Source organism: Zalophus californianus, chromosome 4, assembly GCF_009762305.2.
Source record: "Zalophus californianus isolate mZalCal1 chromosome 4, mZalCal1.pri.v2, whole genome shotgun sequence".
NCBI lineage: Eukaryota > Metazoa > Chordata > Mammalia > Carnivora > Otariidae > Zalophus > Zalophus californianus.
In genome coordinates, this window is record NC_045598.1 from 91,320,408 (window position 1) to 91,346,761 (window position 26,354).

The following is a 26,354-nucleotide window of genomic DNA, read 5'->3' on the forward strand; positions in this document are numbered from 1 at the left end:
ATAAAATCTTGAAAAAAAAAAATTCTGAGCAGTGAACAGTGAGCTGTTGACAAACTTGCCTGCATTAAAGCATGTCCTTTTCTCTTTCCTTTCTCATGATGAAAGAGGAGCCCCTTCTTCTGTCAAGGGCCAGTAACCCCCAACTATTGTCCATTTCATATCCGCTCTGACATTCTGAGAGATGGGTCCTCTCTGGTGCCATTATTCATACCTCCTCAAATCTTTGACTTTTTCTCTTTAGTGGTTCTTTCCTATCAGTGCTAAAACATGCTTAAGTCTCCTGCATGTTAGTTGAAATCTTCTTTCTACCCCATGTCCCCATCCGACTGCCACCTTCGTCTTCTCCACTTTATTACTAGTGTCTCTACCTCCTATAGTAATCTGCCTTCCACTCTCACCTTTGCACTGAAACTATACTTGCCAGTGTTATCAGTGACTTCATTGTTGCTGCTTTTTCATCATTATCTTACCTGCCCACTCTGCCACATTGGATATTCTGGGGCAACGCCTTCTTAAAAATCTTTTCCTTGGTCTCAGTGACAAACAGGATCTCCTTTGCTTCTCCATTTACCCTTTGGTCTCCTTCACCTGCCCCCTTCTCCTCCCATACCTTACATATCAGCGTTCCCTAGAGTTCCAGACTCTACCCTCTTCCCTTCCTACTCTACCCACTCTCCCTAAATGGCCTTAGCCATTCCCATGATCTCAGTGACCATTAACATGCAGAAGACTTAACATTTGTATTTTGAGCCCTGCCCTCTTTCTGAGTTCTAGGTCTCTGTATCCGTCTACCTACTGGACATTTCCAAAGGAGGGACTCTCAGGCTCCTCAACCTCAAAATGTCCAAACTCTGGATCATCGTTTCCTACATTGTCTAACACTACCAGCAGAATGAATGAATGAATGAATGAATGAATGAATGAATGAAAATCTCCTGGGCTCAATTTTTTCCACTGAATGATAGTACTGTCCACCCAGTTACACAAGCCAAAAATGCCTCTAGAATGCGAGAGATTCATGTATGCTTAGTGTTGTAATTAAAAAGTGACAGTTTTTACAGATCTCATTTATCCTTGGAGTTTTAAAATATTTATTTTTGTTTCAGTTCCCAAAGGTTCATTTTCTCACGAATCTTTATCTCTTAGAAAATAGAAACCTCCATTGACTGTTGAAGAAAATTCCCTACTTACAAATTTAATCATTATTTCTCTCTGGGCGGCAAATGTAAGTAGATGTAGAACTACTTACATTCTTAATAATAGCAACTTCTAACATTTACTATTGAGATCCACTATAAGGCACTGTTCCAAACACTGTGTGTAATAATTCACTTAGTTTCCAAAAACTCCCTTGAGGTATAGGTACTGTTACTACCCCTGTTTCGTGGAGGAGGAAACAGAAGTGCAGAGAGGTTAGGAAGTGTGTCCAGTGTGAGAGCCAGCAAGTAGCAGAGGCAGGATTTGAACCCAAGCAGACTGGCTCTGGATACAAGCACTTCACCTCCCTGCAGTAATGTTGTCTGGCAAAACAGCTTGCATTCCTCACAGCAGTTTTTGATCACTGTTTCTGAAAAGTTAAAAATACTTCAAATTACCAAGACATGGCATAATTTTAAATATATGTGTAGAGTATACATATGCAAGTTATTCTTAGAATATTAAATAATGCAGTTTGCTGGTACAGTAAGTTACAAAAAATGGATCCATAATTTTCACTTTATATTAATTTTTTAAAGACTTTTTAGATTTTTCTTTAACTCTTGAAGGATAAACAGTGGCCATAGCAACATTTATCTTCTTTTAAGTCCTTTGCTTATGTATTTCACAATCAGCAACTTTATCATTTATCTTAGAAATACTTGACTTTCCACAGTATCAACGCAAATCCTATTCTCTTGCTTTGTTTCTTGAAAGTGGTTAAGCAACCGTATAAAACTCATAGGAAATTAATGACTCACATAACGGAAAACATTACTAAATGTGACTTTTGTCTCAGCTGCCAAGTAGTCTGAGTTTGTTTCCATGGTAACCCATCCGTATAACACACTGTCACGAACTAGCTTGGCCACTTTGTTTGTGTAGTTTGGACAGCTTTCTGTCAGCTGTGTGTCTATGCATGTATATTTGCGTGCGTGTATACACATTAAAGATTATCACAAAAAAATTCTGAGTAATTGCCTTGGGCATACAAAATTTTTCCTTTATTTAAAGAAATTGTTGACTACTTCAGGGCTATTACTCTGATGATGTAAAATCGAAAAGATTGCCTAAATTATCATATCTTTTTCTACTTGAATTCCTTTTAAGAAAGGACATAGCTATTTTTAAGCTTATAAATTTTTAAAATTTGTTTCAAGTATCAGTTCATTTGAAATATGGGTAATCATAGAAGCATCTGCCAGAGACAAGGCAGAAATAAAAAGGAAAGTAGGACTGTGTCCTGGGAGATGAGGACTGAATGGAATGATGGAGGAAGCCAACTCGGCCGGTTCTTGCCTGCCCCTTTCCTGGGTGGCAGTACTCTAGGATACAGAATGGCAGACACAGAGGCATTCAGGGAACCAAGGTAGACCGCGTCATACGTGACACCAGGCTTTCACCTGGAGGCTGAGTTGGGGAATGATTTCTAGAGGAGGTCATGACTAAACTAAGTGAGTAAGAATTAAATTGGTAAATCTAGGAAGTTGAAAGGGAGAGTAGACAGCATACAGAGGAAAGAAAACCTCATGAACAAGGCATACAAATGAGGTATAGTGTGAAGTAAATTGGGACTGACAAGCAGTATAAGACAGAAAGGGTCAAGAGACTAAAGATAAGCAGGGACCTAATCATGGCCAAGATATGGGGAAGTGGTGAAGGATTTTATTATTTTTTTAAAGATTTACTTATTTATTTTGGCGGGGGGAGAGCCAGAGGGAGAGGGGGAGATACTCTCAAGCAGACTCTGCGCTGAACACAGAGCCAATCTCAGGGCTCAATCGCACAACCCTGAGATCAGGAACTGAACCAAAACCAAGAGTCAGACACTTAACTGAGCCACTCCACCCAGGTGCCCTGTCAGTGGAGGATTTTAAACAGAGGAATGACATTTTTGAAATTTGTATTTTAGAAGGAGCTCTCTGGTAGCAATGAGAAAGGTAGATTTGAGTGAGGACCATTTAGGAGGCTGTTGCCATATTTCAAGGAAGAGCTATTGAGGGACTGAATTAGGGTAGTGGTGCTAGACACAGAAAAGGGGTTGATTTAGGAAAAATTGTGAAGTAGCATAGGCAGGAATCAGTAGCTGGGACTTTTATTTGTGACTAATGCATAACATTTATTCATTCAGTCAACAAATATTTATCTGGTGTTTACTGTGGTTGGCAGTGTATTGTCCAGAGTGTTTTTCTGGGCTCTTATTTTTGCCTTCATCATTTCTGAGTTTCTACTCCAGTAAGGATTCTTTGTTGTGTGACACCATGAGTTAATTAATGATCATATACACTTTTCATAGCCTTAGTTCATCCCAACCTGATCTCTTGGCTCATTAGACTTTCTTACTCTCACATAAGAACCTGTTCCAGAGTCTTAGCTTATATGTCAGTCTGCTACTTGAGAGAAATATTCATGTGTCTGGATAGTGTCTTAATTCCCTGCAAGTGGATCTGAGCTTATTTGTGGCTTCATTGGGTGGGGCTGTACAGGTCATGAAAAATATGTACAATATATACAAAAATATGCACAAAACATTTCATCCATAATATTTGATTTTATCTTTTAGCTTTATTGAAGTATAATTGACAATTTAATTATATATGCTTAAGATGTACAGCTTGATGGGGTGCCTGGGTGGCTCAGTCAGTTGGATGTCCAACTCTTGATTTCAGCTCAGGTCATGATCTTAGGGTCCTGGGATCAAGCCCCACATTGGGCTCCGCACTCAGTGGGGAGGCAGCTTGAGATTTGCCCTCTCCCTCTGCCACTCCCCCCACTTATGCATGCACTCTCACTCTCTTGCACTTTCTCTCACAGAAATAAATAAATCTTAAAAAGAAAATGATGTACAACTTGAGATGTTTAGATTTATGTATGCATTGTAAAAGGATGACCACAATCAAACTAACATATTCATCACCTCACATAATTACCTGTTTTTTTCTGGTGAGAATATTTAAGATCTACTCTTTTAGCAAATTAGAAATACACAATACAGTTGTTAACTACAGTCACCATGCTGTACATTAGATCTCCAGAACTTACTCATCTTGCCTAACTGAATTCGGTACCCTTTGGCCAACATCTTCCCCATTTCCCCACTTTCTAACTCCTGGCTGCCACCCTCCTACTCATTGAGTTCCACTATTTTAGATTCCACATATAAGTGAGGTCATGCAATATTTGTCTTTCTGTGTTTGACTTACTTCACTTCACATAATGTCCTCCACCCTTACCCATATTACCACATTTACTTCTTTTTTGTGGCTGAATAACATTCCTGTGTGTGTGTGTGTGTGTGTGTGTGTGTGTGTGTCAGTCACACATTTCTTCAGTCATCCCTCAATAGACACTTAGGTTGTGTCCATATCTCAGCTATTATGAACAATGCTGCAGTGAACATGGGCGCGGAAATATCTCTTCAAATGTCAATTTCATTTCCTTTGGATATGAACCCAGAAGTGGGATTGCTGGATCATATGGTTAATTCTATTTTTAATTTTTAAGGAAACTCCATACGGTTTTTCATAATGGCTATACCAATTTATATTCCCATCAACCATGTGAGAGAGTTTTTTTCCACATTCTTTTTTTTTATAGATTTTATTTATTTACTTTTGAGAGCAAGAGAGGGGCTGAGAGAGAAGCAGACAACCCACTGAGCAGGGAGCCCAGTAGAGGGCTCCATCACAGGACCCTGAGATGATGACCTGAGCCAAAGGCAGATGCTTAACCAACTAAGCCACCCAGGGACCCTTTTTTCCACATTCTAACCAACACTTGCTTTTTTTTTTTTGTCTTTTTGATAATAGCCACTCTAATAGGTGTGAAGTCATATCTCATTGTGGTTTTGATTTGCATTTCCCTAATGATTAGTGATTACAATCATATATCTGTTGGCCTTATATCTTCACTTGAGAAATGTCTATTCAAATGTTTTTGCTCATTTTTTAATTGTGTTGTATGGAGGTTTTTTTGTTTTTGCCATTGAGCTGTTTGAGTTTCTTATATATTTGAGACATTAACCTCTCATCAGATATATGGTGGGAGAATATTTTCTCCCATTCCATAAGTTGCCTTTTCATTCTGTTGATCATTTCCTTTGCTCTGCAGAAGCTTTTTAGTTTGATGCAGTCACTTACCTATTTTTGCTTTTGTTGCCTGTGCTTTTGGCATTATACCCAAAAAAATCATTCCCCAGAACAATGTCAAGAAGCTTTTTCTCTCTTTTTTCTAGTAGTTTTGCAGTTTTAGGTCTTATGTTTAAGTTTTTAAATCCATTTTGTGTTGATTTCTGTATATAATATGAGTCCAATTTCATTTTTCCATTATGAATAACCAGTTTTCCTAGCACGACTGTCCTTTTTCCATTATGTTTTCTTGACACTTTTATCAAAGATCAGCTGAGTGTAAGTGGGTGGAATTATTCCTGAGCTCTCTGTTCTGTTCCACTGGTCTGTATTTCTGAGGGTTTTTTTTTCCCAATACCATACTGTTTTTATTGCTGTGACTTTGTAATACATTTTGAAATCAGAAAATGTGATACCTCCAGCCTTGTTCTTCTTCCTCAAGATTGCTTTGGGGTCTTTGTGGTTATACAGGAATTTTGGGATTGTTTTTTTCTAGTTCTGTAAAGAATTGCACTGGGATTTTGATAGGGATTGCATTAAATCTGTAGATCACTTTGGGTAGTATGGACCTTTTAACAATATTAATTCCTCCAATCCATAGGATGCCTTCCCATTTATTTGTATCTTCATTACTTTCCTTCATCAATGTTTTATAATTTTCAGTGTACAAGTCTTTCACCTCTTTGATTAAATTTATTTCTAGGTATTTTATTCTTTTTGTTGCTATTGTGAATGGGATTGTTTCCTTAATTTCTTTTTCAGGTAGTTCATTGTTCATGTATAGAAACACCACAGATTTTTTTTTTCTTCTTTAAGTTTTTTTATTGTTAGCTTAATCACCATACATTACATCATTAGTTGTTGATGTAGTGTTCCATGATTCATTGTTTGTGTATAACACCCAGTGCTCCATGCAGAACGTGCCCTCTTTAATACCCGTCACCAGGCTAACCAATCCCCGCCCTCCCCTCTAGAACCCTGTTTGTTTTTCAGAGTCCATCGTCTCTCATGGTTCATCTCCCCCTCCGATTTCCCCCCCTTCATTCTTCCCCTCCTGCTATCTTCTTCCCCTCCTGCTATCTTCTTCTTCTTCTTCTTCTTCCTTCTTCCTTCTTTCTTCTTTCTTCTTTCTTCTTCTTCTTTCTTCTTTCTTCTTCTTTTCTTCTTCCTTCTTCTTCTTCCTTCTTCTTCTTCCTTCTTCTTCTTCCTCTTCTTTTCTTAACATATATTGCATTATTTGTTTCAGAGGTACAGATCTCTGATTCAACAGTTTTGCACAATCCACAGCACTCACCATAGCACATACCCTCCCCAATGTCTATCACCCAGCCACCCCATCCATCCCACCCCACCCCCACTCCAGCAACTCTCAGTTTGTTTCCTGAGATTAAGAATTCCTCATATAAGTGAGGTCATATGATACGTCTTTCTCTGATTGATTTATTTCACTCAGCATAATACCCTCCAGTTCCATCCACGTCGTTGCAAATGGCAAGATCTCATTCCTTTTTTTTTTTTTTAAGATTTTATTTATTTATTTGACAGAGACAGTGAGAGCAGGAACACAAGCAGGGGGAGTGGGAGAGAGAGAAGCAGGCTTCCCGCTGAGCAGGGAGCCCAGTGTGGGACTCGATCCCAGGACCCTGGTATCATGACCTGAGCCGAAGGCAGACGCTTAACGACTGAGCCACCCAGGCGCCCAAGATCTCGTTCCTTTTGATGGCTGCATAATATTCCATTGTGTATATATACCACTTCTTCTTTATCCATTCGTCTGTCGATGGACATCTTGGCTCTTTCCAGAGTTTGGCTATTGTGGACATTGCTGCTATAAACATCGGGGTGCACATACCCCTTCGGATCCCTACATTTGTATCTTTGGGGTAAATACCCAGTAGTGCAATTACTAAATCGTATGGTAGCTCTATTTTCAACTTTTTGAGGAACCTCCATACTGTTTTCCAGAGTGGTTGCACCAGCTTGCATTCCCACCAACAGTGTAGGAGGGTTCCCCTTTCTCTGCATCCCCACCAACATCTGTCGTTTCCTGACTTGTTAATTTTAGCCATTCTGACGGGTGTGAGGTGGTATCTCATTGAGGTTTTGATTTGGATTTCCCTGATGCTGAGCGATGTTGAGCACTTTTTCATGTGTCTGTTGGCCATTTGGATGTCTTCTTTGGAAAAATGTCTGTTCATGTCCTCTGCCCATTTCTTGATTGGATTATTTGTTCTTTGGGTGTTGAGTTTGATAAGTTCTTTATAGATTTTGGATACTAACCCTTTATCTGATATGTCATTTACAAATATCTTCTCCCATTCTGTCAGTTGTCTTTTGGTTTTGTGAACTGTTTCTTTTGCTATGCAAAAACTTTTTATCTTGATGAAATCCCAATAGTTCATTTTTGCCCTTGCTTCCCTTGCCTTTGGCAGTGTTTCTAGGAAGAAGTTGCTGCAGCTGAGGTCGAAGAGGTTGCTGCCTGTGTTCTCCTTTAGGATTTTGATGGACTCCTGTCTCACGTTTAGGTCTTTCAACCATTTGGAGTCTATTTTTGTGTGTGGTGTAAGGAAATGGTCCAGTCTCATTCTTCTGCATGTGGCTGTCCAATTTTCCCAACACCATTTGTTGAAGAGACTTTTTTCCATTGGACATTCTTTCCTGCTTTGTCAAAGATTAGTTGACCATAGAGTTGAGCGTCCATTTCTGGGCTCTCTATTCTGTTCCATTGATCGATGTGTCTGTTTTTGTGCCAGTACCATACTGTCTTGATGATGACAGCTTTGTAATAGAGCTGGAAGTCCGGAATTGTGATGCCGCCAGCTTTGCTTTTCTTTTTCAACATTCCTCTGGCTATTCGGGGTCTCTTCTTCTGGGATCCCAATTATTGTGATGTTGTTTTGTCTTATGGTATTGCTTATCTCTCGAATTCTGCCCTCATGATGCAGTAGTTTATCTCTCTTTTTCTCAGCTTCTTTATTTTCCATCATTTGGTCTTCTATATCGCTGATTCTCTCTTCTGCCTCATTTATCCTAGCAGTCAGTGCCCCCATTTTTTATTGCACTTCATTAATAGCCTTTTGATTTCCACTTGGTTAGATTTTAGTTCTTTTATTTCTCCAGAAAGGGTTTCTCTAATAACTTCCATGCTTTTTTCAAGCCCAGCTAGTATCTTTAAAATGATTCTGAACTCTAGGTCCGACATTGTACTAATGTCCGTATTGAGTAGGTCCCTGGCAGACGGTACTGCCTCTTGTTCTTTTTGTTGAGGTGATTTTTTCCGTCTTGTCATTTTGTCCAGAGGAGACTAGATGAATGAGAGAACAAAATGCTAACATGGTAACAACATCCCCAGAAAATATACGCTAAACAAATCAGAAAAGACCTGAAAACAGGGGAAAAGAAAGGGAAAGAAAGAAAAAAGAGGAAAAAAAAGAAAAAGATAAAAACAAAAACAGAACAAAACAAAACAAAAAAAAAACAGAATATGATCAAATATAATCAGGCTGGTGCATAGATCAGTGCCACACACTAGATTTTGGGTGTATTTTGGTCTGTTAGAAGAAAGTGCCTCCCAAAATTTTAAAGAAAGAAAGACTTATATATGTATAAAATAAGGGTTGATACGATGAAGGAATGGAATATGACTGTAAAGATGAAAATTATAAAAAATTATACAAAAGGAATTGATAAGATAAGTTGTTTGAAAAAAAGAAAGAAGAGGATTTAAAAAAAAAGAAAGAAAAAAAAAGGGGAGAGAATGTGATCAGGCAGGAGACTAGAACAAAGCCATACACTAGAGATTTGGGTATATTTTGATCTGTTAGAAGAAACTGTATCTCAAAATTTTAAAGAGAGAACAACTTATACATATATGCCAAAAATAAGGGTAACTACTATGAAGGGATAGAATATGACTCTAAAAATGAAAAATAAAAATGTTTTTTTAAAAAAGGGATTGATAAGATTTTGGTTGAAAAAGGGAAAAAAATTCAAAAAAAAAGTTAAAAAAAATTAACTTTGAAAGACTAAAGAATCATGGTAAAAAAGCCATGAATTCTATGTGCAGTATTCCCCTAGCGCTGGAGTTCTGCCGTTCTCATTGATCAGTAAACTTGGTCTTGGCTGGCTGTTCCTGCTGATCTTCTGGGTGAGGGGCCTGTTGCCGTGATTCACAAATGTCTTTGCCGGAGGCGGAATTGCCCCGCCCTTGTGGTCAGGGCTAAGTAATCTGCTGGGGTTTGCTCTCGGGAGCTTTTGTTCCCTGCAAGCTTTCTGTACAGCTTTGGAGGATGAGAGTAAAAATGGCGGCCTCCCATTCCCCACTGGGGAGGAGCTGAGAACTCAGGGCCCCTCTCCTCAGTGTGCCCCCAGAGAAAAGCAGTCAATCACTCCTGTCTCCCTGGTCTCTGGCCGCACTCCGTGCACACCCAGCTTGTGACCAAGCGTTTCTATTCTGCCACCCAACTAGATGTGGAGTCTCCAAACCCAGCAGGTCCCTGCGGTGCACTCCTGCGCCACTCCTCCTGGGGGAGGAAGGGGAGTCTCCCCAGATCTGCCACTTGTGGGGTCCCTGCTGGAGGAGAGGTGGCCCAACTGGGCCGCGGATCACGGTTTATGGCAACCCCAAGCTGAGAGCCTGCGCCTCGGCTCCATCTCTGCGGCCGGCTTCCCTGCTCCAATACCTGGGAGCTGTGCCGCACTCAGGCACCCCTGGTCTTTCTGTGACCCCGAGGGTCCTGAGAACACACTGTCCCGCGAGGGTTCCACCCCCCCACTTAGCCGCTGGAGCGACGTCCCTCAGCGGAGCCAACTTCTAAAAGTTCTGATTTTGTGCTCTGCTGTTCTATCACTTGCCAGAAGCAGCCTACGGAGGCCCCCTCCCCCACCATCTATCCTCCCGAATATCGCCTCGGATTCACTTCTCCGCATGTCCTACCTTCCAGAAAGGGGTCGCTTTTCTGTTCAGAGAGTTGTTGCTATTCTTTTCTTCGATCTCCTGTTGAGTTCGTAGGTGTTCAGAATGGTTTGATCCCTATCCAGCTGAATTCCTGAAACCAGACGAAATCTAGGTCTCCTACTCCTCCACCATCTTGCTCCACCCCCCCTTCCAGAAAAAGATTTTTTTTTATTTTGATTTTGTATCCTGTAACTTTACTGAATGTGTTTATTCTGACAGGTTTTTTTTTGGGGGGAGGCATCTTTAGGGCTTTATATATATATATGATCAATTTGTCTGCAAATAGAGCTAATGTTACTTCTTTCTTTCTGATTTGGATGCTTTTATTTCTTTTCTTGACTTATTGCTCTGGCTAGGATTTCCAGTACTATATTGAATAGAAGTGGTTAGAGAGGGCATCCTTGTATTGCACTAGATCTTAGAGGAAGAGCTTTCAGGTTTTCCTCTGGTTCTCTTTGTCCTTGCTAGATGATGCCTTAAATAGATTATGATGTTAGCTGGGGGCTTTTCATATATGGTCTTTACTGTATTGAGGTAAGCTGCTGCTATACCAATTTTGTTGAAAGTCTTTATTATGAGTGGATGCTGCAGAAAAAGCATGCCACATTTCATCTATTCAGATGATCATGTGGTTTTCTTTTTTTTTTAATTTTATTTTTTTATTTGACAGAGAGAATGAGAGTGAGAGAGAGAACAAGCAGGGGGAGTGGCAGACAGAGGGAGAAGCAGACTCCCCTATCTTTTGGAAGAGTTTAAGAAGGATTGGTAAAAATTTTCCTTTGAGTGTTTGATAGAATTCACCCAAGAACAAAAAGGTCCCGGGCTCTTTGTGGGGGTGGTTGTTCAAAAGTTTTTGATTATTGATTCAGTCTCCTTATTTGTTATTGATCTGTTCAAGTTTTCTGTTTCTTTTTGATTCAGTTTTAGCAAATTGTATGTTTCTAGGAATTTAATTGATTTCTTCTAGATTATCTAGTTTGTTAGCATATAACTTAATAATAGTCCCTTATGATTCTTTTTATTTCTGAAGCATCTGTTTTAATGTCCCTTTTTCCTTTTTTTTTTAAAGATTTTATTTATTTATTTATTTGAGAGAGAGAATGAGATAGAGAAAGCGTGAGGCGGGGAGGGTCAAAGGGAGAAGCAGACTCCCTGCTGAGCAGGGAGCCAGATGAGGGACCCAATCCCGGGACTCCAGGATCATGACCTGAGCCAAAGACAGTCACTTAACCAACTGAGCCACCCAGGCACCCGGTGTCTCTTTTTTCATTTCTGATTGTCTTCACTCTTTTTTTCTTAGACTAGCTATGAGTTCCTTGATTTTTGTTGTTGTTGTTGTTGTTGTTGTTTCAAAAAGTCAACTCTTGGGGCACCTGGGTGGCTTCACCTTGGGTCGTGATCCCAGGGTCCTGGGATTGAGCCCCGCATCAGGCTCCCTGCTCAGTGGGGAGCCTCTTTCTCCCTCTCCCTTTGCAGCTCCCCCTGCTTGTGCTCGCTCTTGCTCTCTCTCTCTCTCTCTCTCAAGTAAATGGATAAAATCTTTAAAAAAAAAAAAGAATATCAAGCCCATGTTTTTTATTTCTGTGAGTACTTTTTAGTTCCTTATATGTTCTGTTTTATAGCATCCTATTTCTTTGTGGTAGATGCAATTTCTGTCTCTCTCAGACTCTTTTTTTCTTCTTCCAGCATAGACTCTGTTTTTTTAAATTTGCCTTTTTGCTATTCATTTTGTTCTCAGTTTGTTCATATTAAGAGACCTTCTTCAAGTGTTACTCATATTTAACTGTGAGGCAGTTAAAGTTGCTTAGAGGCTTTGTGCATGTAGAGAGTGTTCATTGATTCAGGGTTTTACTGTAGATTGAGCTGGCAGAGTCATTTTGTAACCCCCAACATTCGTCTCATTAGAGCTTTTTGGGGGGGTCTTGGTTGGATTCCCCAGAGAATGTTCTTCTTACAACTTCTTAAAGAATATATCCCGAGAAGCCAGATGAGGGGAAGAAGGTTGGAAGTCTTAGCATTCAGTAAGTCAATCTTTCATCCAGTGTCCACCCTGCCCCCCCACCCAGTATGGTCATTCCATTTTCAATACCTGCCCTCAGGTCAGGTAATACAGAGATCCCTCTGTTGTACCTCATCAGGAGAATAAATCTTCTGCAGGAGTCAGAAAGATCTGAGGGCCTCCTTCTAAAAGAGTTTTCAATCAGTTCTTCTGCCATTTGTCCCTCCTTCGTTCCACTTAATGCTAATTTAAGATACCTGCTCTTGGCTTTCACCATTACCAGCTTAATGTTCAGCTTTCTTTGATTTGCTAAATCATTATCACTTGTTAATCCCTGGCCATTTATTTTTGTCTCCTCTCTGGTTCTCTTTGTCCTTGCCAGATGATGCCTTAAAAATTAAATAGAATGTTTGGGAGAGCAGAGGTAAGTTAATACACGCTCTCAATCTGCTATCTTTAACTAGAAGTTTTTATGTAATTTTTTTAAGTAAAATATAGGGGGTTTTTTGGTTTTGGATTTTGTTTTAAATATCTGATTCCTGATCATAGGTCAGTGATCTCAGTGACAGAAACAATGAAGTGCTTGGAAGCACAGGATGCTCCTGAAGGGTAGCCCTTCAGTATATTTGCACACCTTTTTTTAGGAGATCCAGAGGCCATGACTGATGCCTCCATCAAGTCTTGAGGCCCCTAGATGTTGAGAGGGAAACAACAATTTAAAAAATTCTAATTTTATTTTTTCCTCTTTGTTATTCTCATTATTATTCACTATTTTTTTCAAAAATTCATTTATTTGTAAGTATGCATGTTAGCTCCTGCCTATCTTGCTGGGGATGCCTCATGTTGCCTAACAAATACCTCCAGATCCATTCTTTGCCAAAGAACTCATTCTGCCTGTGTTGTGACCATACAAATAAATTACACTCCTGCTGGATTTCAAGGAAACTCCTCTAAGAACACATACATTCTAGGGGTGCCTGGGTGGCTCAGTTCATTGAGCTTCCATCTCTTGATTTTGGCTCAGGTCGTGATCTCATGGGTTTTAGCCCAGGAGGGGCTCCAGAACTCAGCTGGGAGTCTGCTTGAGATTTTCTCCCTCTACCCCTCCTCCCCTGCAACATGCTCTCTCTCTGAAATAAATCTTTATTTTTAAGATTTTATATATTTATTTGACAGAGAGAAACACAGCAAGAGAGGGAACACAAGCAGAGGGAGTAGGAGAGGGAGAAGCAGGCTCCCCGCTGAGCAGGAAGCCTGATGCCGGGCTCGATCCCAGGACCCTGGGATCATGACCTGAGCCGAAGGCAGATGCTTAACCGACTGAGCTACCCAGGAGCCCCAATAAATCTTTTTTAAAAATTAAAAAAAGAATACAGGGGTGCCTGGCTGGCTCAGTCGGTTCAGTGTCTGCCTATGGCTTGGGTTGTGATCCCAGGGTCCTGGGATCGAGTCCCGCATCAGGCTCCTTGCTCAGCGGGGAGCCTGCTTCTCCTTCTCCTCCCTGCTTGTACTCTCTCACTGTCTCTCCTCTCTCTCAAATAAATAAATAAAATCTTAAAAAAAAATAAATTAAAAAAGAATACATACATTCTCTTCACATCATAATTCATTAAATCACTAAAGTTTCCTTTTTTTTTTAGATTTTTTTTTATTTGAGAGAAAAAGCATGAGTGGGGGAGGGTCAGAGGGAGAAGCAGACTCCTCGCTCACCAGGGAGCCCCATATGGGACTGGATCCTGGGACTTAGGATCATGAACTGAGCCAAGGGCAGTCGCTTAACCAACTGAGCCACCCAGGTGCCCCAGTCACTAAAGGTTCCTAATGAAAAAAAGAGAATGGCTAAAGTTATCACTTTGAAACCTATGATAAAATACACGCCCTCCACTCCCCTTTGTGTGTCTATTTATATGTGTATAAGTGAGCATACATGTGCATACCACATACAAAGACGTACTTGATTATGGTTTTTAAATGATTTTTGGCTTTGTAATTCCTGTTCTTGGATTTCTGTGTGTTGATAGACAAATCCATAAAACCAAACTGATGGGTCGCAGTACAAATGCACTTTATTCACTGAGGCAGCTACCAGATGCCTATCACATTCACCCCATCAGTTATTCCTAACTGTCCTCAGCCTTCATCTAAATTTTCAACTCATTCATCAGCTCCTGTCATTTGATAGAAATAACCTCACCTTGGGATACCTGGGTGGCTCAGTCAGTTAAGCATCTGCCTTCGGCTCAGGTCATGATCCCAGGGTCCTGGGATCGAGCCCCACATTGGGCTCCCTGCTCGGCAGGAAGCCTGATTCTCCCTCTGCCTGCCGCTCCCCCTGCTTGTACTCTCACAGTCTTTCACTCTCTCTCTCTCTCTCTCTGGCAAATAAATAAAATATTTAAAAAAAAAAAGAAAAAGAAAGAACCTCACCTTTTATTTACCTAAGAAAATCAAAAACTATTCAGCCTGGGCTCTCTTGCCTTTCCCTTTTGGTTTCTCCAGTTTTCTCTTTATTTTCACCCATTGTCTTTCTTTTCTTCCCATGTTAGAGGAATAATTATCCTTCCGTTTTAAGGCCAAGCCCCCTACACTTATACAAAACAGTAGAGGGAACAGCAGGTACAAAGGCCTGGAAACTCGAAAGAGCAGAGGTGGTGGGGAAAATACAGATTTTCCTTTATGGACAAGTAGGCTTTTGAGTTAAACGGGCCTGGTTTGAAAGCTAGTGCTGCAACTTCCTGCCTAAATGACCTTGAGTTAACTTTTCTCCTTGCGCTTCATCTTTCTTATCTATAAACCTCCTGGGGTTGCTGTGAGATTAAATAGCATGTGGTAAGCTGACAGCAAATGGCAGCTGTTGTTGCTGTTATGGCGGGAACAGGAGTAGAGCTATAGCAGTAGTTCATTTCAGAACAAATATTTGTTCCCAGTTCTGTCCCTGGTACTAACTAAACCACAGGCCCTACAAGGTTAGGAACGCGGTCGTCCGTGTCTTCGTATCTCAGACCCTAGCATATAACCCGCACACCAAAAATAAACATGTATCATGTGCTGAATGAATGAGTAGTGAAGCTTCGATTTATATTGATTAAATTGATATGTAATTTCACTTTTTTTTAATTTAAGTTTCTGTGGATAATTAAAAGCTTCTAGAGATTTTCAGATCACATTGTTAGAAGTTTGTTTTCTTCATGTTTCCAAATACTGGCTTTTAATCTATCACTTCTGCATTAGAGACCTGAGTGAAAGAGTGTGTATGCTTTTTTAACCTATCATTAGTAGTAATTCTCTTATTTTTTTTCCCCATTCAGGGAAGTGGTGCAAGCAAACTGTGTTCACTGGAGGAAGAAGTTCTCATTTATGTGCAAAATGAGTGCAAGTGCCGCCACAGGCATCCTGGATCCTTGTATCTACAGAGTATCTGTGAGGAAGGTATAAAAATAGCTGATTACGTCTCCCCTTTCAGAAACCATAATTAGTTCCATAGTCACTGACTCACTTTATTTAGCTCTACTTCATCGTTACATGTAATGCCACTGTTATATGTAATGCCACTTCACACTTGCAGCAATAATTTGAATTACTGTGACAAATAGGACTTAAGAAAATCTGAAGTCTTGGGCACCTGGGTGGCTCAGATGGTTAAGCGTCTGCCTTCGGCTCAGGTCATGATCCCAGGGTCCTGGGATTGCGTCCCGCATCGGGCTCCCTGCTCCTTGGGAGCCTACTTCTCCCTCTGCTTCTCTCTCTTTCTCTCTCATGAATAAATAAATAAAATCTTTAAAAAAAAAAAGATTTATAAAAAAAAGAAAAAGAAAATCTGAAGTCATAAAGTATTATTCAAAAACCTTATCTCACTATCACTACCTTTAAGTATTGACCCTATTTGTATTATTTGGGGGGGCTCTATCTTTATCCTGCCATTCATTAAATTTCTTATTGTTAGGCATTATTTTAGGGACCTTACATATATTATGTCTAACAACAACCATGAAAATGGTGTTATTTTTTACAATTTCAGGAAAACTGAGGTTCAGAGAAGTTATCACTTGCCCAAATTCACATAGCTAGGAAATGGCAAAGTGGGGACTCACACAAATCTTTCTAATTCCAAGGCCCTGTTTTGTTTTTTATATCATTTCCTTTCCACGTTAGGTTGAGGCTTGTTCCCAGTAATCTACAAAGATGGTAATCTCAGGTGATCAACTTAATATATATAGAAATATGTGATCCTACTTTTTTGTGGGTGAAAAAGAAGAAATCCATTTGTCACCACTATAGGTGAATGAAACTATTGGCTTTAAATGTAATCTGTATGTTACATCTTATATACATTTTTTTAAAGATTTTATTTATTTATTTGACAGAGAGAGAGAGCACAAGCAGGGGAAGCGGCAGGCAGAAGGAGAGGGAGAAGCATATTCCCTGCTGAGCAGGGAGCCCGACATGGGGCTCCATCCCAGGACCCTGAGATCATGACCTGAGCCAAAGGCAGACGCTTAACCGACTGAGCCACCCAGGCGCCCCTCTATCTTATATACATTTTTTTAAATTATCAATATAATATGTATACATGTTCAAAAATTAAGGGAAGGACTTAGAAATGAAAAGCAGGAGTCCCTTGCCTTGTTCTTTTCCATTCCAGTCTTATGTCCTTCTTTATCAAATAAGAAGTTGTATTTTTAACTTTCTTTCTCTGCTTTTTGAGTGAATGGATAGCACTGTGTTGTGTGTGGCTATATTTTGTTATATTGATTAATCTACTCAGCTAAGATATAAATACATATATACATTTTATAGGTTTTAAGCCTTTAATGAAAATAGACCTCTAAAACAGTCTAACTTGGAGCAGCAATAATTGCATCAAGGGGACGCCTGGGTGACTCAGTCGGTTAAGTGTCTACCTTCAGCTCAGGTCATGATCCCAGGGTCCTGGGATTGAATCCAGCATCAGGCTCCTTGCTCATTGAGGAGCCTGCTTCTCCCTCTGCCTCTGCCACTCCCCCTGCTTGTGCGTGCTCTCTGTCTCTCTCGCTGTGTCTCTCTCTGACAAATAAATAAATTTTAAAAATCTTTAAAAAAATAATTTCATTAAATCTTCCCTAAAGGAAGGATAGTGCAGTGAATGTATGTATGTCATCATAGTGACCTGTGTTTGAGTTCCAGACATGCTGCTTATTAACTGTAAGACCTTAGGCAGTTCTCCTGACTTTCTAAAACTCAGTTTCTTCATCCAAGCTAAGAGTATAATTGCTTTCTCTAGAAGTTTTGAGGATTAACTGATATAATAAAGCATCCTACCTTCTCTTTCTACTTTAATTGCTGCTGTGGCTTTTATATTGAAACCTTTACTATATGGAGTTCTAGTCATAATTTTCGAAAGATGACCAGTCTTTGAATTATAATAAAAGAAAATTATAATAAAAAGAAAACCAGTTTAGAGTAAAGCATAACTGCTAATTAAATACACTGAGTTGGGGCATCTGGGCGGCTCAGTCGTTAAGCATCTGCCTTCGGCTCAGGTCATGATCCCGGGGTCCTGGGATCAAGCCCCACATCGGACTCCCTGCTCCGCGGGAAGCCTGCTTCCCCCTCTCCCACTCCCCCTGCCTGTGTTCCCTCTCTCTCTGTGTCTCTCTCTGTCAAATAAATAAAATCTTTAAAAAAATAAATACACTGAGTCTCTTACAAAAAAAACTAATTATTTTGTAATTTAAGGTAGGACTTGTTCATGTGAAATAAACCAGTTCCTCAAGTTGTGATGGTTTGGTGTATTAGTTAGAACATATACAATAAGCTGCTGAAGCAGATACCCAAATATACAATGACTTAAACAGGACAGAAGTTTATGTCTCTCGCGGGTAACAGCCAAGGGGTCCAGGCCTGGTAGAGCAGCTCTGCCATCTTCACCATATGATGCCCATCTTTAGATACAAGGGAATTACTCCAGTCTTGTTATCTTTCAGCCATTGAGAAAAGAGAAAAGGCCACATGAGAATAAAAGTAAGAACCCATAAAGAAAAATTAGTAAATTCATCTATACAAACATTTTCTGCATTGCAAAAAAAATACCTCAGGCAAAGCTATAAATTAAAGGGAAACATCTGCAAACCATGTCAGAGGACTAATTTCCTTGGTATGGAAAGAGCTCCTTCAAATACATCAAGAAGAAAAGATCAATAACCCTTTAGAAAAATAGGCAAGCAACAGAATGTTTATTTCACAAAACAGAAAATATAAATAGCTTTCAAACCTATAAAAAATTACTCAGTCTCATGTATGTTAAAACTACAAATAAGGCACCATTTTTTACCTATAAATTTAACAAAGATCAAAAAGTTTGATAATGCACTCTGTTGCCTGGGACACAGGGAAGCAGTCCATCACCTGTCAACAAATATGTGAGTTCCTACAGAGTGCCAGCTACTATTCTAGGCCCTGAAAGGACAGTGGTGAACTGGAATGAGTTCCTGCCCTCAAGGACTCTCTTTTCTGGTTGGAGCTGGGGGGAAGAGTGGTAGAAAAGACAGTAAGTATGTAACCAAAGAGAATTGTTTTAGATGGTAATAAGTGTTGTATATAAAATTCAATGAGATTATAGAGAATAACTCAGGAAGAGGAAATCATTTCAGAAAAGTAGGGGAGACTTCTCTGAAAGGTAACATTTGAATAGGAGGCACCCATGTAAAGATCTAGGGAAAGACCATTCTAAAGCAGTAGGACCTTGTATTAACTAATACAGTCAAAGTTCTCCAGAGAAACAGAATCAATAGAGTGGAGAGGTAGCTATATATAGATACAGATTTATTCTGAGGAATTGGGAGGCCACAATTATGGAGGCCAAGAACTCCCTTGATCTGCCTTCTGCAAGCTGGGGACCCTAGAATGCTGGTGGTGTAATTCCAGTCTTCAGACCAAAGGCCTGAGAACCAGGAAACCAACGGTGTAAGTTCAGGTCAAAGCCGAAGTTAATTAGGAGTGCTGATGGTGTAAGTCCTAGTCTGAAAGCAGGAGAAAACTGATGTCCCAATTCAAACAGTCAGGTAAAGAGAGAATTTAACCTTCCTCAGCCTGTTTCTTCTATTCAAACCCTCAACAGATTGGATGATGCCCACCCACACTGAAGAAAGCAATCTGCTTTCCTCAGTTGACTGATTAAAATGTTAATCTCATCCAGAAACACCTTCACAGACATAGCCAGAAATAGTGTTCAACCATATATCTGGGCACCCCATGACCCAGCAAGTTGGCACATGAAAGTAACCATCCCATACCTGAAAGTAAAAAGGCCCTGTGTTAGTTTCCTAGAGCTGCTATATCGAAGTTCCATAAACTGGGTGGCTTAAAACAACACAAAGGTATTGTCTTATAGTTCTGGAGGTCAGAAGTCAAAATCAAGGTGTCAGCAGGGCCGCGTTCTAAAGGCTCCAGAAACTGTTCCATGCCTTTCTCCTAACTTTTGGTAGCTCCAGGCATTCCTTGGCTTGTAGATGCATCACTCCAGTTACATGGCTGTCTTCTCCCTTTGTGTCTTCACATCATCTTCCCACTGTGTGTGTTTGTGACTATGTTTAAATCTTTCTTTTTTTTTAATGAGGGTTCCAGTCATGTTGGATTAGGACCTCATTCTAACTAGATTACCTCTGTATTTCCAAATAAGATCACATCCCAAGGTACTGGGGGTTAGGACTTCAACATATCTTGGGGGGTGGGAGGAGAAATGCACAATGCAATCCATAACAGTCCCTAAGATTATAATAAACCTGGGGATTTATGCTTTGGAAATTAATGGACCAGCTTATTAAACACCACCTATCCCTCTGAGAACAACCTGAAAAGTTAGACAAATTATAAAAAACAGCTGCTTGAAGGTATCAGAAGCTGCCATGGCAGTAAGGACTTAAGAAGCTTAGAATCATAGACAAGGGAAGCATAAAGAGATGAGCCTGACATTTGGCATTGCTTTTTCCCTCAAAGTATTTGCTAAATTGCAAGCAGTGGTTAAGAAGCTGAGCTGAAAGCAGTGACTGAGAAGAGGCTAGCTGAGATCCCAGCAGTTTTACAAGACAAAAGGGACAAAAGCTGGAGTTCAGGACCCATCAGCATGAAGGGCCTTGGTAAATACCCCAGACTTTTCCTTGGGACTCCCTAAGAGTTTCAATCTAGGAGTATGGTGGATATAGATCAGCCTGTATAAAGATTGAAACTCAGCTTCTAATCCACTTAATCTCTGCTTAGATGAAAGTGATCTGCCCCTGTCAGAATTTGCCAGAAGCAAATGTGTATCTTCTCTGAAGGAAAATAATATTATTCTGAACCTCAAATTAATTCTTCAAGTTATTATGCACAAAAATTACCAAGCATACCAAGAGGTATGACTGCATGACCAAAAATCAAAAGGAAAATAGGTAATGAAAACAAGACTCATGGAAGATACAGGTTTTGGGAAGATCAGAGACAAACATTTACTGTAACTATAATGAGTGAACAATATGGGTGCATTTTATTAGAGAACTAGAAACTATAAAGAAAAAAGCAAATTGAATTCTAGAACTGAGAAATGAAATAACAAATTTAAGGCTAAGTAGACAAGGGGCACCTGACTGACTTTGTAGAGCATGGGACTCTTGATCTTGGGGCTGTGCGTTCAAGCCCTATGTTGCGTGTAGAAATTACTTTAAAAAATAATAACTAAGTAAATAAAGCTAAATAGATAAAAATAAATTTCAACAGACGGATTTAACAGCAGGCTTACCAAAACTGAAGAGAGGTTTGGTAAACTGGAAAATAAGACAAAAGAAAATATCCAGACAAAATCACAGAAAGAGAGTAGAAAATTTTAAAAAGAAGTAAGACATGAGAAACAGTATAAAGTTCTAACATATATGTAAATGGAGCTCTGGAAGGAGAGGAAAGAGATTGTGGCTGAGAATCTTCTAAAACTGATGAAAAACATCAAGCCACAGATTCAAAAGTATTGTAAACCCCATTTAGGTTAAACAACAAATATGTCATGTTTAAATGACAGAAGACCAGCCTGGCTGGAAGGTGGAAAAGAAGGAGAAGGGAAGCTCTTGGTGATGAGGATGGAGGTACTAGGTCAGGTAGGGCCTTATAGGACATGGTAATGAGTTTGGATTTTATTCTGATTACAATTGGAATCCATTTGAGGATTTTAATAAGGAGAGATATGATCTTCTAAGATCAGTTTTGCTGCTATGTAGAGGATGCATTGCAGATAGACCACGTAGGTGGTGGGGATGGTTCAGGTGAGGAATGCTTGTATTGGCATGGAGCTATAACCACAGAGACAGTATGATTTGGGATGTGTATCTGGAGGTAGACTCCCACTAATGGATTGGATGTGGTAAATGAGGGGAAAAGAATTGAGGATAATTCTTAGACCCTTGCCTGAGCATATAGGAAGGTAGTTGTGCCATTTATTGAAATGGGAAAAGCTCAGAGTGAAATAATTTTGGGGACCGATAAGCAGAAATCAGCAGGCCTATTTTGGCCATGTTAAATTGGAGGTGTCTATGAGATACCAAGTAGGAATGTCCAGTAGTCATTCAAAGATACCAGTCTGACCCTCAGGGGAGAAATCAGACTAGAGACGGAGACATGAGAGTTACCAGCATACAGTTTTTATTTAAAGCTACAGACCTGGGACACCTGGTTGGCTTAGTTAAGTGTCCAACTCTTGGTTTCGGCTCAGGTCAGGATCTCAGGGTCGTGAGATGGAGCACCGTGCCGTGCTCCACCCTGAGAGTGGAGGCTGCTTGGGATTCTCTCTCCCCTTCCCCCTGCTCGTTCTATCTCTCTCTCTCTCTCTCAAAAAGATGAAAAACCTACAGACTTGAATGGGGAAAGTGTAGACATAGAAGACAAGAGGCCCTGAATCAAATCCTGGATCACTCTTAACACTCAAGAGTATAAATGACTGTTAGCAGGAGAGGAGCAAGAATTCATATGTATCAGTTCTTCCATCCTTTTGGCCAGATCTTGGTCACAGTGCCATAGCACAATACCATATGATTTCACTCATATGTAGAATTTAAGAAACAAAACAGATGAACATAGGGGAAGGGAAGGAAAAATAAAATAAGATGAAAACAGGGAGGCAAACCATAAGAGACTCTTAACTCTAGGGAACAAACTGAGGGTCGCTGAAGGGGAGGAGGTTGGGGGATGGGGTAACTAGGTGATGGGCATTAAGGAGGGCATTTGAAGTAATGAGCACTGGGTGTTGTATGCAACTGATGAAGCACTGAATTCTACCTCTGAAACTAATGATACACTATATGTTACTTAAATTGAATTTAAAGAAAAAAATTTTTAAAGATTTTATTTATTTATTTGACAGAGAGAGACACAGTAAGAGAGGGAACACAAGCAGGGAGAGTGGGAGAGGGAGAATCAGGCTTCCCGCTGAGCAGGGAGCCTGATGCGGGGCTCGATCCCAGGACCCCGGGATCATGACCTGAGCCAAGGGCAGCCACTTAACCAACTGAGCCACCCAGGCGCCCCTAAAAATACAGTTTTCTATTACTTTGGAGAGCAGGGGAATGGATAGTTGGTGCACAACTAGCAGTCTTTCTACAGAGGTTGAATACAGGAGTAGGTCCAGCAGACGAGAGTGGGAAGGAGCAGCCATTGAGGTAGGAGTAAAACCAGGCAATTGCAGCACCATGGAAGGTTAGAGAGAAAAAAAAAAAAAATGATGTAGGAAAGAGGTGGAGTGCAAGCCTGTCAAATGCTGTTGGGGGGTTAAGTAAGATGGAGACAGAGCCTTTGGGCTTTAACAAAAATGGACATCATTGGTAATCTTAACCATTGCAGAGGGAAAATGAGGACAAAGGCCTATTCGAAGTAGATCGAATAGAGAGTGGGGTATAGCAAATTGAGAAGTCTTTCGAGGAGTTTAGCTGTAGAGGGGAGCAAAGAATTGGCTAGAAGAGACAGTCACCTGGAGAAAGTTTTGTTTGATTTAGTGCAGTGTGCTATTATTAAGGGATATGACAACAATCTAATAAAGAAGAATAATTCAATAATTCATAATAGGGTGGATTTAGTGGTATGGCCACGCCAGACATCAATGGGACAGGAAAGGGGAAGGGCAGCAAATATTCATGAATAATAGAGTTTACCATAGACTGCTGCCCATCTTATTTAAATTCACCACTTTTTTTTTTTTTGGCTGGGTACATGGTACATGTACATTGAGGGTACATGACAAGGTAGAACTTCCCAAGTCCCTCCCCTTCTTCATGGGGTCTGGGATAGAAACTGTGTAGAGGTCAGGAGATTCTCAGTGTATTGGGGGATGAGTTGGGGCAAGGACTCCCTAGCAGCTGAGGGCCTCTCTCTTCCTCTTGCTCTTGCTGGGGCTGATGGTCCAGGAGGCTCTTACTCCTTGGAGGCCGTGTGGACCATAACGTCTACCATCTGGTTGCTGTAGCCAAATTCATTGTCATACCAGGAAATGAACTTGACAAAGTGGTCTTGGAGAGCAATGCCAGCATCAAAGGTGGAAGAGTGGGTGTCACTGTTAAAGTCGCAGGAGACAACCTGGTCCTCAGTGTAGCCCAGGATGCCCTTGAGGGGGCCCTCTGATGCCTGCTTCACCACCTTCTTGATGTCATCGTATTTAGCAGCTTTCTCCAGGCAGCAGGTCAGATCCATGACTGACACGTTGCAGGTGGAGACACGGAAGGCCATACCATTGAGCTTCCCATTCAGCTCAAGGATGACCTTACCTACAGCTTTAGCAGCACCGATAGAAGCAGGGATGATGTTCTGGGCAGCCCCTCAGCCATCGTGCAACAGCTTCCTAGGGAGTCCATCACAGTCTTCTGGGTGGCAGTGATGGCATGGAGTCATGAATCATGAGTCCCTCCATGATGCCAAAGTTGTCAAGAATGGGGCCAAGCAGTTGGTGGTGCAGGAGGCATTGCTGACAATCTTGAGGGAGTTGTCATACTTCTCATGGTTCATGCCCATCACAAACATGGAAGCATCAGCAGCAGGGGCAGAGATGATGACCCTCTTGGCCCCACCCTTCAAGTGAGCCCCAGCCTTCTCCACGGTGGTGAAGACCCTAGGGGACTCCACAGCACACTCAGCACCAGCATCACCCCCTTTGATGTTGGCTGGATATCACTCCTGGAAGATGGAGATGAGTTTTCCATCGATGACGAGTTTCCTGTTCTCAGCCTTGACTGTGCCATTGAATTTGCTGTGGGTGGAATCATCCCGAAACATGTAGACCATGTATTTGAGGTCAATGAAGGGGTCACTGATGGTGACAGTATCTGTTTTGCCAGAGTTAAAAGCAGCCCTAGTGACTAGGCCCCCAATAAAGCCAAATCCGTTTACTCTGACCTTCACCACTGTGTCTCAGGGACACGGCTGGCACTGAACTGTAAGATGTGGCTGCCTGTCAAACAGGGAGGAGCAGAGAGCTTAAATTCACTACTTTAAAGATGGAAATGGTATAAAAAAGAATGAACTCTTACCATTCGTTCGCGACAACATGGATAGACCTAGAGGGTATTGTGCTAAGTGAAATGTCAGAGAAAGACAAATACCATATGATTTCACTTATATGTGGAATCCAAAAAAACAAAATAAACAAAAGCCAGAAACAGAACCATAAGTACAGAGAACAAACTGGGGGTTGCCAGAGGGGAGGGGGATGAGGGAAAGGTCAAAATAGGTGAAGGGGATTAAGAGGTACAAACTTCCAGTTATAAGATAAGTAAGTCACAGAGATGAAAAGTACAGCATAGGGAATATAGTTCCTAATTTTGTAATCATGTTGTATGGTGACAGATGGTGACTACATGTACCATGATGAGCATTGCATAATGTTTAGAATTGTCAAATCACTGTGTTGTACACCTAAAACTAATTTTTTAAAAGTGGGTAGGGAGAAGAGGTTTTGACCCTAATTGTAATGGCAAACACACATACAGAGTATATTGTATGCTGGGCTTTGTTCTGAGTATTTTACACTTAATTCTCACCACTGTGTGGTGTCCTAAATCCAGGGATTTGGCAAATTAGTGTACAGTTATATATTTCAAATAAAATGTTAAGATGCCTGTATATTATTTGTTACTATTTTTCACTTTGCCAGTCTTGTTCACGTTAGTTAAGAGGGATTCTACTATACTAACTGGATTAATATTATATGTGTTTATATATATATTTATATTAATGTGGACAATATCATATATATAGTAGAAAAAAGTAAGATATGGAACAGTGTGTGTAGTATGGTACATTTGAGTAAAAGGCATCTTTTGGACTGTTCCTAAAAATTGGTAACAGTATGGGGCACCTGGGTGGCTCAGTCGTTAAAGCGTCTGCCTTCGGCTCAGGTCATGATCCCAGGGTCCTGGGATCGAGCCCGCATCGGGCTCCCTCCTCAGTGGGAAGCCTGCTTCTCCCTCTCCCACTCCCCCTGCTTGTGTTCCCTCTCTCGCTGTGTCTCTGTCAAATAAATAAATAAAATCTTTAAAAAAAAAATTGGTAACAATAGTTGTCTCTGGGGTGGGGGTTTCAACTCTTCTTAAAATCTTTCCACAATGTCATTCATGTGCTTACTAAGTAAGTAATTTAACATTTCTTTGGTGATTTGGGTTCTTACAGTGTGTCTAGGATACTTTTTGGCAATTTCTTCTTCAGAATAGATTAAAAATTAGCTTGTCTTCTTACCGTTTGCCTTTTTCAGATTTAAGTTAAATTCTTAATTAAAATTCTGATAATTTGGGGGATGGGGGTAGGGTAGCTATCCAAATAGTTGGATTTAAGATCATTAGAAATTTACTATCAAGCCTTTCTGGCGGTGACGACCTCCCCACAAGAACATGCCCCTCGCAAAGGATCTCCTGCACCTGTCCCCGGAAGAGGAGAAGAGGAAGCACAAGAAGAAGCGCCTGGTGCAGAGCCCCAGCTCCTACTTCATGGCATGAAGTGCCCGGGATGCTACAAAATCACCACCGTCTTCAGCCACGCACAAACGGTAGTTCTGTGTGTTGGCTGCTCCACTGTCCTCTGCCAGCCCACAGAAGGA

The 26,354-nt window shown here is 40.7% G+C and overlaps 2 protein-coding genes across 5 annotated transcripts in view; one reads left to right on the plus strand and one right to left on the minus strand.

Annotated features, from left to right (window-relative positions):
• Positions 1-26,354, plus strand: part of FAM102B (family with sequence similarity 102 member B) — an 88,047-nt gene that overhangs the window by 31,236 nt on the left and 30,457 nt on the right. The window contains exon 2 of the mRNA XM_027591211.1: positions 15,589-15,709. Coding sequence (XP_027447012.1) covers positions 15,589-15,709 — 121 coding nt within the window. The remainder of the gene's footprint in view (positions 1-15,588; positions 15,710-26,354) is intronic.
• Positions 18,085-26,354, minus strand: part of HENMT1 (HEN methyltransferase 1) — a 59,589-nt gene continuing 51,319 nt past the window's right edge. For 3 of the 4 annotated variants that reach the window (XM_027590850.2, XM_027591034.2, XM_027590971.2), the window contains exon 9: positions 18,087-18,236. In XM_027590850.2, the coding sequence (XP_027446651.2) occupies positions 18,219-18,236 (18 nt within the window). In that variant the 3' untranslated portion in view covers positions 18,087-18,218. Of the gene's footprint in view, positions 18,237-26,354 lie in introns of all 4 variants that reach the window. The other variant, XM_027591117.2, reaches the window with a different exon arrangement.